The sequence below is a fragment of the Triticum urartu genome, chromosome 7A, assembly GCF_056163025.1.
Source record: "Triticum urartu cultivar PI428250 chromosome 7A, HENAU_Tu73, whole genome shotgun sequence".
In the NCBI taxonomy this organism is placed as follows: Eukaryota; Viridiplantae; Streptophyta; class Magnoliopsida; order Poales; family Poaceae; genus Triticum; species Triticum urartu.
Genome location: NC_141879.1, coordinates 487,613,496 through 487,627,569, shown reverse-complemented (window position 1 = coordinate 487,627,569; position 14,074 = coordinate 487,613,496). Strand labels below are relative to the sequence as shown.

Genomic DNA, 14,074 nt, shown 5'->3' with positions numbered 1-14,074 from the left:
GAAGAATTTTGTGGACTACATGAATATCTGGGGATGAGCGGATACTCAATAAATGCGAGTAATTATCCGTAGTGGTATGCATGTGGCAAAGAACTGCAAGGCAGTAGGCACAAAGTATTCTCGGGGTATCTTATAATAACAAGATCGACTGGGAATAAAAGTAAGCACGTCAGGTCTAAATACTTATCCATAGGGATATTTCGGTGGTAGGGGCTTGCAAAAGCAATGGCATAAGGTTTCAACAGAATATCGGAGAATATCTTCGAAGTCCTCTAGTGCAGCCAGCGATCATCTGGACTGAAGGGGCTCTCCGGGAGAAAGTATTTTCGAGAACCTAAAGTTAGATTTTAGTAAAAATCGTTTAACCCGAATAGAAGAGAGTTCAGAATCCCAGAGTAAAGATCGAGAAGTAAAAGATCCTAATACCACCCAATGGCGACGTGGGCCCATGGGCCGCACAGCCATGTTAGTAAAAGTTTTGCAAGGTCTAGACTCGACTTCGGCCAAGGAGTATGGAAGGGGGATTCCTACAGGCAGTCGGCTCTGATACCAACTTGTGACGCCCCCGATTTGACCGTACACTAATCATGCACGCAAATGTGTACGATCAAGATCAAGGACTCACGGGAAGATATCACAACACAACTCTACAAATAAAATAAGTCATACAAGCATCATATTACAAGCCAGGGGCCTCGAGGGCTCGAATACAAGAGCTCGATCATAGACGAGTCAGCGGAAGCAACAATATCTGAGTACAGACATAAGTTAGACAAGTTTGCCTTAAGAAGGCTAGCACAAACTGGGATACAGATCGAAAGAGGCGCAGGCCTCCTGCCTGGGATCCTCCTAACTACTCCTGGTCGTCGTCAGCGGGCAGCACGTAGTAGTAGGCACCTCCGGTGTAGTAGGAGTCGTCGTCGAAGGTGGCGTCTGGCTCCTAGGCTCCAACATCTGGTTGTGACAACCAGGTAGAAGGGATAGGGGGAAAAGAGGGAGAAAGCAACCGTGAGTACTCATCCAAAGTACTCGCAAGCAAGGAGCTATACTATATATGTATGCATTGGTATCAACTGGAATAAGGCTATCATATGTGGACTGAACTGCAGAAATCCAGAATAAGGGGGGATAGCTAGTCCTTTCGAAGACTACGCTTCTGGCAGCCTCCGTCTTGCAGCATGTAGAAGAGATTAGACTGAAGTCCTCCAAGTAGCATCGCATAGCATAACCCTAACCGATGATCCTCCCCTCGTCGCCCTGTGAGAGAGCGATCACCGGTTGTATCTGGCACTTGGAAGGGTGTGTTTTATTAAGTATCCGGTTCTAGTTGTCATAAGGTCAAGGTACAACTCCAAGTCGTCCTGTTACCGAAGATCACGGCTATTCGAATAGATTAACTTCCCTGCAGGGGTGCACCACATACCCCAACACGCTCGATCCCATTTGGCCGGACACACCTTTCGGGGTCATGCCCGGCCGCGAAAGATCAACACGTCGCAGCCCCACCTAGGCACAACAGAGAGGTCAGCACGCCGGTCTAAACCTAAGCGCACAGGGGTCTGGGCCCATCGCCCTTAGCACACCTGCATGTTGCGAACGCGGCCGGGAGCAGAACTAGCCCCCTTAATACAAGAGCAGGCTTACGTTCCAACCCGGCGCGCGCCGCTCAGTCGCTGACGTCACGAAGGCTTCGGCTGATACCACGACGCCGGGATACCCATAACTACTCCCGCGTAGATGGTTAGTGCGTATAGACCAAATGGCCAGACTCAGATCAAATACCCAGATCTCGTTAAGCGTGTTAAGTATCCGCGAACGCCGACCAGGGCCAGGCCCACCTCTCTCCTAGGTGGTCTCAACCTGCCCTGTCGCTCCGCCTCAAAGTAACAGTCGGGGGCCTTCGGGAACCCAGGCCCACCTCTACCGGGATGGAGCCACCTGCCCCTTCAGCCCCCATCTCCGAACAGTATCACAGGTAAGGTAACTGTGTAAAGTATATTGTATATGCCCGTGATCACCTCCCGAAGTGATCACGGCCCAGTAGTATAGCATGGCAGATGGACAAGAGTGTAGGGCCACTGATGGAACACTAGCATCCTATACTAAGCAGTAGGATAGCAGGTAATGGTAACAACAGTAGTAGCAAGGACAGGCTATGCATCAGGATAGGGATAACGGAAAGCAGTAACATGCTACACTATTCTAATGCAAGCAGTATAGAGAAGAGTAGGCGATATCTGATGATCAAAGGGGGGGGGGCTTGCCTGGTTGCTCTGGCAAGAGAGAGGGGTCGTCAACACCGTAGTCGTACTGGGTAGCAGCGGCGTCGGTCTCGGTGTCTAGCGAGAGAAGAGGGGGAAGAAACAATAAATATAATGCAAACAATTGCATGACGATGCATGACATTATAAAGCGTGATGCTAGGTGTGCCCTAACGCGATACGAGGTGGTACCGGTGAAGGGGGGAAACATCCGGGAAATTATCCCCGGCGTTTCGCGTTTTCGGACAGACGAACCGGAGGGGGAAAATTGCCTGTTCGCTATGCTAGGGATGCGTGACGGACGAACGGGCTGCGTATCCGAATTCGTCTCGTCGTTCTGAACAACTTTCATGTACAAAGTTTTTCCATCTGAGCTACGGTTTATTTTATATTAATTTTAAAAGATTTAAATCAATTTTAAGATTTATTTAATTATTTAAATCAACATTATCCAGAACAGTGTTTGCTGACGTCAGCATGACGTCAGCAGTTGACCTGGTCAACCTGACATGTGGGTCCCGTTCGTCATAGACTGTTTAGTCTAATTAGGGTTTAACTAATGTAATTACTGTTTAATTAAACTAACTAGTTATATAGATTAGTTAATTAGGATTAATTAATTTAATTAATTGATTATTTATTTATTTTAACTATTATTATTATTATTAATTTTATTATTATTATTTTTTTGTTTGTTCTGGGGCGGGCCCACGTGTCATTGGGCTAACTCTTAATAATACAAAAACAACAAAAAGAACAGGGGCTAATCCCCATTATCAGTTCGGATGAGCTCGCGCTCGTTCAGAGAAAGGCGAGGCCATGGCCAAGAGCGGCCGGCCGAAGCAATTGCGAGGGCGGGAGAGCGGGGCGTGGCCTGGCGCCGGTGCGGGGTGCTGTAGGAGAAAACGGGGCGGAGGCGGCGGTCCGGGGCGATGGGGTCGTGCTGGGATCGGGTCCTCCTCGCTCCAGATCGAGGGGGAGGAAGAAGCGAACGTGGGGGGCGAGTGGGGGCGAGGGGAGTGGGGAGTGGGGCGACGGGGGGTTAGGGTTTGGGGTACGAGGGGATAAGGTGTGGCCGGCCGGCTGGGCCGGTGGAGGCCAGCTGGGCCACTTGGCCCAGCAAGGGGGGGGGGTCTTTCTTCCTTTTCTTTCTTTGTTGTTTTGTTTTTGTTTAGACCTTTTCTTTTTATTTATTTTCTATTTTATTTTGTTCCTCATTGTATTTTAGTTTTGTGAAGTACAAAAATGATCCCTAAATTGGTAATAGGAATTATACCACTGCCACAATTAACTTGGCACCTAAATATATTAGTTTGTAATTGTTTATCATTTTAAAGCATTTAAATAATTGTTTTTGCTACTGTTTTAGTTTATTTAGTGCATTTAAGTATTTTATTAAAAGATGATTTCTTCACCAGCATTTATTATGGATTATTAGACACATTAGGAACAATTTAGTTTTTGACTTTTGAAAACTTTAATTGTTTTGACTTTAATTCAAATTTGTATTTGGTTCGGTTCCGAGCTAACACGAGATTATCAACAATAATCGAGGTGACGTGGCATCATTACCAGAGGGTTACTGTAGCTTGATTACCCGGGCGTCACAATGCTCCACGATGATCTAATCGGATGAACCACGATGTCAAGGATTCAATCAATCCCGTATACAATTCCCTTTGTCTAGCGGTACGATACTTGCCCGAGATTCGATCGTCGGTATCCCGATACCTTGTTCAATCTCGTTACCGGCAAGTCTCTTTACTCATTCCATAACACATCATCCCGTGATCAACTCCTTGATCACATTGTGCACATTATGATGATGTCCTACCGAGTGGGCCCAAAGATACCTCTCCGTTTACACGGAGTGACAAATCCCAGTCTCGATTCGTGCCAACCCAACAGACACTTTTGGAGATACCTGTAGTGAACCTTTATAGCCACCCAGTTACGTTGTGACGTTTGGTACACCCAAAGCATTCCTACGGTATCCGGGAGTTGCACAATCTCTTGGTCTAAGGAAATGATACTTGACATTAGAAAAGCTTTAGCATACGAACTACACGATCTTTGTGCTAGGCTTAGGATTGGGTCTTGTCCATCACATCATTCTTCTAATGATTTGATCCCGTTATCAACGACATACAATGTCCATGGTCAGGAAACCGTAACCATCTATTGATCAACGAGCTAGTCAACTAGAGGCTTACTAGGGACATGGTGTTGTCTATGTATCCACACATGTATCTGAGTTTCCTATCAATACAATTCTAGCATGGATAATAAACGATTATCATGAACAATGAAATATAATATAATAATAACTAATTTATTATTGCCTCTAGGGCATATTTCCAACATATATATACCCCTCCACCCCTTCTCCATTCAAGTGAGAGCCATCAGAACGTGCCTACACTTCCACTACTCATTTTCTGAGAGAGAACCACCTACTCATGTGTTGAGACCAAGACATTCCAATCCAACCACAAGAATCTTGATCTCTAGCCTTCCCCAAGTTGCTTTTCACTCAAATCATCTTTCCACCATAGCCAAACATGTGTGAGAGAGTTGAGTGTTGGGGAGACTATAATTTGAAGCACAGGAGCAAGGAGTTCATCATCATCACACCATGTATTACCTTTGTGAGAGTGGTGTCTCCTAGATTGGTTAGGTGTTACTTGGGAGTCTTCGACAAGATTGTGGAGTTGAACCAAGGAGTTTGTAAGGGCAAGGAGATCGCCTTCTTCGTGAAGATCTACCCGAGTGAGGCAAGTCCTTCGTGGGCGATGACCATGGTGGCATAGACAAGGTTGCTTCTTCATGGACCCTTCGTGGGTGGATCCCTCCATGGACTCGCGCAACCGTTACCCTTCGTGGGTTGAAGTCTCCATCAACGTGTACGTACGACAGCACCACCTATCGGAACCACGGCAAAAATCTCCATGTCTACATTGCATTTGCCTTCTCCAAACCCTTCCCTTTACCTTCATATGCAACGTTCTACTTTTCGCTACTACACTCTTAGAATTGAATGTGTAGGTTGATTGCTTGACTTGTGGTAAATTGCTAAAATCTGCCAAGACTTAAAATTGGGAAAAGGTTAGATTTTTATTTGGTCAAGTAGTCAAATCACCCCCACCTCTAGACCTACTTTCAATCCTACACACGGGAAAACTAATTTTGAGGCCCTCGCACCTTTAAATACAAGATGAACCACTTTAGTCTCTTGAACATATTCAAGGAGACATTTGTGGTCCCATCCAACCATTATCTGGACCTTTTAGGTACTTCATGGTTCTCCTTGACGCATCTACACGATGGTCACATGTGTGTCTTCTATCCACATGGAACCATGCATTTGCCAAAATAATGAGGCAAGTCATTAAGTTGCAAGCCCATTATCCAGAAAGTCGAATTTAGTCAATTCGAATGGGCATGGTTATTGCATGGCTTTGGGGATTGAAGTTCAACACTCTGTTCCATATGTCCATACACAAAATGGTTTGGCTGAATCATTGATTAAGAGGATCAAACTCATTGCAAGACCTTCGTTGATGAATTGCAACTTGCCACACTGTTTTACACGCTGCTGACTTGATACAATTGAGGCCAACTACATATCACAGTACTTCCCCTCTGCAATTGGTACATGGAAATCCTCCTAGCATTTCCCATATGCATAATTTCGGATGTGCTCCATGCATCCCGATCTCACCACCACAGCAGACATCTATGGACCCACATAGGAAACTGGGGATCTATGTGGGGTACAAATCACCGTTGATTCTCAAGTGCGTGGAACCCCTTACTAGGGATCTGTTCACAACCCGTCACGCTGATTGCATATTTTATGAGGAGCATTTTCCGACATTAGGGGATATTTCAAGTACCAGAAAGAATGCCCGGAACTTGATTGGAATGCTCAAGCCATTTCATCCTCTGATCCACATACCCAAGAGACTGAACTCCAAGTTTGGAAAATCATAAATTTGCAACATCTTGCAAATAATCTGCCAGATTTATTTACTGATCTGAAAGTTGTTACTATATCCTGAAATTTGGCCAGAAATGCGCCCGAAAGAGTGGATGTACCAATAAAAACCACTCAACTCCCTATTTGTAAAATGAGGGGGAGTAGCACGACCTCTGATCTAGAGCAAGCTTCTAGCAAGCAGCAAAGGAAATCAAGGAGAAAAACCTCGAAGTCAGTAAATGCAAGTCAACTCAACGTTGTCAAACACCTCATGGGTTGTATACACCCATTGGAAGGGCAACCTCCACAACCCAGTATTAGTTTGCGCACACTAGCTGGGACATTGGAATACACATACTCAAACGTATTGGGAAATCACGAAGAGTCACCAGGGGTGCAGGAAATTTCCATCAACTATGTTGATTTTGGAGAATCATTTGACCGTAGGACTATGATGTCAACATATATTTTGCTAAAATATTGCAGATACCCTTCTCACTGATCATGATCAAGGACTATCGTTGAGTGCCAAAAGCGCTCTGATTGGCCTAAATGGAAGGATGCAATCCAAGATGAAATTGCCTCGCTTAACAAAAGAAAGGTATTCACTGAAGCAATACCGACACCTCCCAGTGTTTTATCTGTGGGATTCAAATGGGGTTTTCTCCGAAAAAGGAATGAGAACAATGAGGTGGTGAGATATAAAGTGAGGCTCGTAGCACAAGGTTTCACGCAGAAACCCGGCATTGATTTCAATGAGACATATTCTCCAGTAATGAGTGGAACCACTTTCCGATATCTTATATCTTGGCCAGTGCAAAATCGTCTATCTATGCAGTTGATGGACGTCGTGACCAGATATCTTTACGAGTCACTAGATTCAGACATATGTATGAAGGTTCCTAATGGAATCTCTTGTCCCGAATAAAAGTGCAAGACACAGCATGTATTGTGTAAAGCTGAATAAGTCATTATATGTCTTAAGGTAGTCGGGACAGATGTGGTACAACCGACTCAGTGAGTTCCTTCTTCAGAAAGGTTACTTCAATAGTAGTGATTGCCCATGTGTCTTCATCAAGAAGTCCTCTACAGAATTTTGCATCATTTCTACGTACGTTGATGATCTCGACATCATTGACAACACACCAAATATTGATGAAGCACGTAAAGATGAAATTTGAGATGAAGGATTTGGGTAAAATCAAATTTTGCTTAGGTACACAACTTGAGCACCTTCCCTGGGGTATCATGGTAGACCAAGCTGCCTATATACAGAAAATATTGAAAAAATTTAATGTGGACAAATCATATCCATCTAAAACTCCCATGGTGGTTCGTTCTCTAGACGTAGAGAGGATGATGGAGAAGAGGTGTTGGGATCCGAAGTTCCATACCTCAGTGCCGTTGGAGCGCTTATGTATCTTGCAAATTGCAGGAGACCCGACCTCACATTTCAAGTGAATCTACTTGCTAGACACAGCTTAGCTCCCACCAAACACCGTTAGTCTGGAGTGAAGAATATCTTTCGATATCTCCAAGGCACAAAGGATCTTGGCCTATTTTTCGGTTTCAAAGAAATCCGGACTCTGGTATGATTGGATACGCAGATGTTGGCTATTTATCTGATCCCTATAATGCCATATCATAGACCGATTTTGTGTTCCTACATGGTGATACTGCTATATCATGAAAGTTTTCGAAATAAACTCTTGTGGCAACATCTACCAATCAATCTAAAATAATTTCATTATTTGACGTATCATATGAATGTGTATGGCTTCGTAGAATGATAAACCACAAACAACAGTCATGTGAATTTGATCCGATAGAATCACCTACCATTATCTATGAAGGTAATGCGGCCTATGTTGCACAGATGTAGGATACATCAAGCATAATATCACTAAACATATTTCTTAGTATTTTTTTCCCGTGATCTTCAAAAAAGCGGGAAAATAAACATCTTGCAAGTCAAATCATGCGAAAATCTTGCTAATTTATTTATCAAGTCTCTACCAAATTCTACATTCAAAAATATGTTCATGAAATTGGTATGCGACGACTTCGGAACTTACAGGTGTGAGGGGGGAAGTCTCTTCTTGAGATATCCTTACACATTAAGCTATTTCTCTTTGTAAGTTTACGTTTCAGGTTCTCATCAAAGATTTTATGAAAAACTTTTGGAGGAGAATCCGTTTAAGATGATAGGGCTACATGAACGATCGTATGATGATTCTACATGGTCAACCGCAGATTAAAGGGTATGTTATGATTAATTACAAGCATGTAATTAGGGGAAAATCTTTGTCTTCCCCAAACGGCGTGTGGTTACACCCGGCAACAGACGCCTCACTCTCATGTCTCATCTCTCTCCGGAACCGTAGATACCGGATTGTATGCTCTTTTATATTTAAGTAAAAGAAATTGATCAATCGGATCTGGGGTGCTGGACGGAACGCTCGACGGCTGCAACCTGCAAGTCTCTTCTGCTAGCTCTTCCTCGCGGGACTGCGCCACCAGCACCAAGCTCACTCTACTGTCAACGAATAGAAAAGGGTCACGCCTCAGTGCCTCACGCGTCACGCTCCCCCGCTGCCCCGCCTCTGCTCCGCCGTGCCGCCGCGCCGCCCTAGCATCTTGCTGCGTCGCCGTCGCCCCCCGCCTCCGCGACGGCCCTGCTGGTCTAGCTCGTCGCTCGCCGGCGCGTTCCCCACCGGCTTGTCGCGTGGGCCCGCGCGGCTGCGCTGCTGCTGCTCGCAGTTCCGGCTGCTCCAGACAGCATCAGGAGCAAGGTGATTTCCTATGCTTGAATACCAGATCAAGGGATTTCATCTCCATTCCCCATCGAGACTAAGAGTTCAAATTCAATCTTACCTTATAAGTCTGCAATTAACCCAGATTCTGTTTTATAATTCGTCACGGGTGCATTTTGCTTGCTCCAATCCTGGCTCCGCCGCTGTCCACACGATCTGCTGTGCCGACGGCGACGGGGCAAAAGAAGCCACGGCGAGCAGATTGTTTTCTCTCTGTTTGTTGGTGAAGAACCCTGGCATGTTTGGGGATTATTTCTGTTGCTGTGGCTGAGGAAATCAGCTCACAAAGACTACGAACTAGAGCAAGCAAATAACAGTTAAATAAAAGACATGAAGTTCATCTACGCGATCGTTGACCAAGAAGAAATGAATGCACACGAGTTTGATTTGAGTTGGCCCCCATAGGATTTTTTGCACGGGTGGTATTAGAGATTAACTTTTGAAAGATATTTGTGGTTTTAACTGAATTCCCCGTCCCATCATTTAGTCGCTGCCTGTCGATGCTCCTGATCTTGTGGGTGTTAGTGATTCATTGATTCCCCTACATAGTACGGCTACACGATAATACCAGTTGCTACTTGCTCCAATTTCCAATTTGACCTTGGCTGGTTGCCTTCTGAATTACTGAATTATAGTTCGGCCACAATTTGACATTTCCGTTGATCTTTTGTTGTAAGAAATGCAGACCCCTTGCCTGGGGGAGGATAAGTTTTTTGCAAAATCAAGTACTCCCTCCGTCCCAAAATAAGTGTCGCCGATTTAGTACCACTTTACTTGATTAATATATTTGGTACCTCTTTTAAGCTGCAGAAACTGATCGGGTATTTTGTTTTTGTGATGGATACCCTCTTATTTTGTAATCTGGATGAAATTGTAGGTGACTCATTCCTGGGCAGGTGCTGCTTGTTGCATAATATGTTACACTCTTTATTTTTTTTACCTCATAATATGTTAGACTCTTGCTTTCACTACGTTCTTCTCTCTCTATCATATACAGCATGCTGTTTCGTAAGGTAATATGTTGCACATATTATTATACCAAAGTCTTGATATACACCTTTTGTAATTGCATGTATTTCACTTTTTTCGCGAGATGTATTTCACATTTCAACAATGTACAATATATGGAAATATAAATGCTCAATTGCTGTTTCTTTTGCCTTATTGCAGTAAATGAGATTATGAGTTCCATTGAAAGGTAGTTCATGAACACAGTGCTAACCATGTCTGGTATCGATGGTGAGGAACCGCATTCAGAGGTTCATCAGTTTATGAACAGAGCAGTAGCTATGTCAGATATGGATGTTCAGGAACCACTTTCAGAGGTTTCCATTGATCCATCACGGCCAGTGAATATAGTTGATGAGGACGATGATTGGGTTATAGTCAAGAAACAGCGGATCACCATATTGATCCCTCCACTATCACCTGCGGCTGCAAGCCCTCAAGCTGGCACACCCATAGTAAGTTCTAGACAGGTTAGCCTACCAAGAATGAGCAGGAGAAACTGCAATGCTGCCACAAAGAAGCATCCAAAATATTTTTCTACGAAGAAATCTTTGGAGGGCCTTGGCGTCGACGCCAGCATCAAGAAATCTCGAACCTGCCCTTCTGAAAGAATTGTTCATCAAGATGATGCAAAGATGAGGGAAGAATCGTCACGAAGTGCTGCCCCCCTTGTTGTAAAGTCTGAGTGGACTAAACATGCAGATCATGCTGTTGAAGGACTGTCCCATAAAGCCACTGAGAAAGCAACAAGTCCACTCGGAAACATGTATGATCCTGGGATGCCAATTATTTCTTCAAATGTCACAAATAAGGTACTGCGAGCACGACTTCTTCAGAGACGGGTTGCTCGGTTCGGTGGGCTGAGGAATTGGCTTTTGACTTGCGGTCTTGGATGGTTTGTCAAAAAAATGGACAGTGAAGGTATTGGGATGTATCAGATGGTCTCCCTTACAATGAACCAGCTGAAAGAGATGGGCCTTATTGCCGTAGGACCACGGAGAAAACTAATCCATGCTATTGACAGTGTCTGCAAGCCCGGTCAGTTTGAGATGTTTTCTTGATCTCAAGTGTGTTTCAGTTTGTTAGATGTTTTTATGGTAGCCAGTTGAGTGACTACAGCCGTATGCATATCTATGGAGTGGTTTGATGTTCTGTTGTAACTTAGAACAGAAAATGCAACTAATGCTATAAAAGCTTTAAGTAGAAAATTAGAAGACAACAGTCGGACCTGCTCTGTGAGATATCCATTGTAATAAGCCTTTAAAAGTGCAAACTGACTTGGGTTATATTATATATATACATGACACTAATAATCTAACGATATTTAGATCATAGTGTACTCTCTGATCTAAGAATCAGTGGCTAAAGCGTAGGTGTATGCATGTGAGGCCTGCGCGCCAGAGTGACTGAGTGAGTGATGTGTGTGTGTTTAAAACGCAGGTAGAGCTGTACTCTGGTTATCTTTGATGAATGCAAACGTCTGTAGCTCGCCTACCTCGCTCATCTGTCCCTCAAGTCTCTCTGCTCTGCGAACTGTTAAAAAAAAGTCTATGCTCATCCCCAGTTCTCTCTGCTCTAATGGCCGTATGCATGTAGAGGCCAGGGGTTTTTCTTCTTTTCAAAAAAAAATAAAAAAAATCCCCAGTTCTGTCAAAATCCGCAAATCCTACCGAGAACCCTACATTGGGGCCTCACGATTGGGATCTAGAGCCTAGGTTGCATCCGCCTACGCACGTTGAACCCGGATCCGACCGTAAAATTCCACTGCGATGGGTGCAATCGGTAATATTTCGTGCAAAATCACTAGCTAGGTTGGCTGCATGGGACCGTCTAAGGCCTCCGCGCATACCCAATTGGTAATCACCGCAATAGGGCACGGCAATGAATGCGGCGGCCGACCCGTCCACGGCGACCGGCGTCACCATGGAGACCGGCATGCCGTCCGCGACCCGGCCATCACAAGTGACAAGTCGAGGTACCCCGCCTCGCCAACAAGTCTTCGTTGCCGGAGACACCGGAGGAACCACAGGCGGCCGTGGGCCGCGTCACAACATCGGGTTAACCGTTTGAACAGAGTGATCCGCGTGCAGAGGTGGCACACGACACGACACGAGCTTCCTCCTAGGGATCGACGCCGGGGAGTTGGTACCAGATCGCGACTGGGAGTGCGCCGTCAAGCCGGGCAAGCATGACTTTTCTCGCTTCTCCGGGCACCAACCCCTGTCTCTGGATCGACTTGGCCATCACCTACTTTGACATGTATCAGGAGGTACCTCTCTGTATCAGGCAAGCGCTCAAAAGTCGTCGTCATCGTGAGTGGCCTTGGGATGATTTCGCTCTGGAATTTGAGTTGGAATTTGGGCATGAAGAATACGGCAGTCATATGACAGGGCTGCTGCAGCCTGCAACTGCAACTGCAACTGAAGCAAATTGGCAGAGTTTCCTAATATCGTTTGGCTTTCGAAGCAGCGACGTATAATTTGATTGCCTTGGATACTTATCTCAACAGAAAATTCTTTGTGTCCAAATTTCTGTTCGTTCTAAAAGATTGCAGTCTCCAGCTAGTGTTACTCGAGGTGTGATTCTGGCAAGAGTTTGGGAATAAAAAGTGGAGCTTAATCGTCCTCGCCCAAGAGCTGTAGTGCAACATCGAGCAGGGTATCCACCTGTTGCTCCAAATCTGTAAACCCAGCTGCATGGGAAAACCCTGGCGACTATGGCAGAAACTGGAACATCAATGCAAGAAACCAATGCAGCTATTGACCATTCAATTGGGTGAACATGGGAGAATTCTGACAGAGGAAGCAGTGCAAGCATTGGAACTGTTGTCTGAACCTGAAGTGGTCGAGTGATGTCAACTTTCCCTGAATGTTTGTTTCTGGAGTTAAAACAAGTGACACCGTTCGTCTCCTAGTTCTAGTTGGAAATCAACTTATGTTCACTCTAGTGGATTCTGGAAGCATTATAGGCTATAGCTTTGTGGACGAAAAGTTTGCTCCCCGCGCTGCTTTAAACTGTGTGTTGGCACTGACAGTCAAAGTTACAGTGGTTAATGGACAGCAGATGCAGTCTCAACAGTTAGTTCCAGCTCTGTCATGGTTGCACATTCCAAACTACTATGCGTGTACTACAGCTAGGAGCGTATGTTACAGTCTCTGTAATTTCTGCACAATGGCACCCTAGTAACCTTGCAGGGGATTCATTCTCCAATGTCGGCGACTTTGCAATCCATTTATTTGTAACAGTTGGATAATGTGATCCAGGCAATGACGTATGGGCCATGGAGATTGTTGACTATACTCTAGATGCATCTGATATTCATACTTCAGAACGGGCATGTGAAGTAATTGTCCTGCTTGAGCAGTTCAGTGACATTTTCGACGCTTCCACTAAATTATCGCCCCGTCGTGTTTCTGATCACGCATTCACCATGGAGCCAGGACACGAACCACTGATGATCTGCAAGTGCACAGAGTACAATTGTATCTTTTTTGAAGTAAGGGTATCAATCCCACACGAAGCACATGAAATGTTATTTGCCTCTTGTAGAGGTTTACAGAGACGTACGTGCACGTTAATTACAGTCCAAAGCAAAGTCGAAATAGAGATCAGAAGTGTTGCAAATGATTGGCGACTGAAACTAATATGCAAGCGTGTAGCATCCTAAAATTCTAAATTTTGGAATGTTAATTATTTAAATAGGATCAATTAAAACTTGTGTGTGTTGTTTGAGACTAGGATTTGAAACTTTTGGTGTTAAAATGAATATTCAAATGAGAGAGTAAAAGGACTTTCTCGAATGTTCATTTGTATCTTATTTTTAGTTTTGAGAATATTAAAAATTATTTAAACTTAGATGCGAGAGAGGATGACATGAATTTCTCAAATAGAAAAAATGGAGAAGAATGAATATTATTTATTTGAATTTCAATATTTGAGACGATGCCAACTCAAAAATAAAATCACAAGAGAGAAGGTAATGTGACTCCTTCAATATAGATGGGTTGGGAAAT

At 44.4% G+C, this 14,074-nt stretch overlaps 1 protein-coding gene across 1 annotated transcript; it reads left to right on the top strand.

Annotated features, from left to right (window-relative positions):
* The first annotated feature begins 8,664 nt into the window (after nt 1-8,664).
* LOC125522506 (Sterile alpha motif (SAM) domain-containing protein) lies at nt 8,665-11,384 on the top strand. The gene is made up of 2 exons (XM_048687563.2): nt 8,665-9,032; nt 10,224-11,384. Exon 2 carries the CDS (start codon nt 10,259-10,261, stop codon nt 11,120-11,122), a length of 864 nt encoding a protein of 287 aa, XP_048543520.2. The 5' UTR covers nt 8,665-9,032; nt 10,224-10,258; the 3' UTR covers nt 11,123-11,384.
* Nucleotides 11,385-14,074: the final 2,690 nt, after the last annotated feature.

Bases quoted from the DNA above. Each gene is read 5' to 3' on its own strand.
- LOC125522506 (XM_048687563.2), top strand. From the start codon at position 10,259: ATGAACACAGTGCTAACCATGTCTGGTATCGATGGTGAGGAACCGCAT.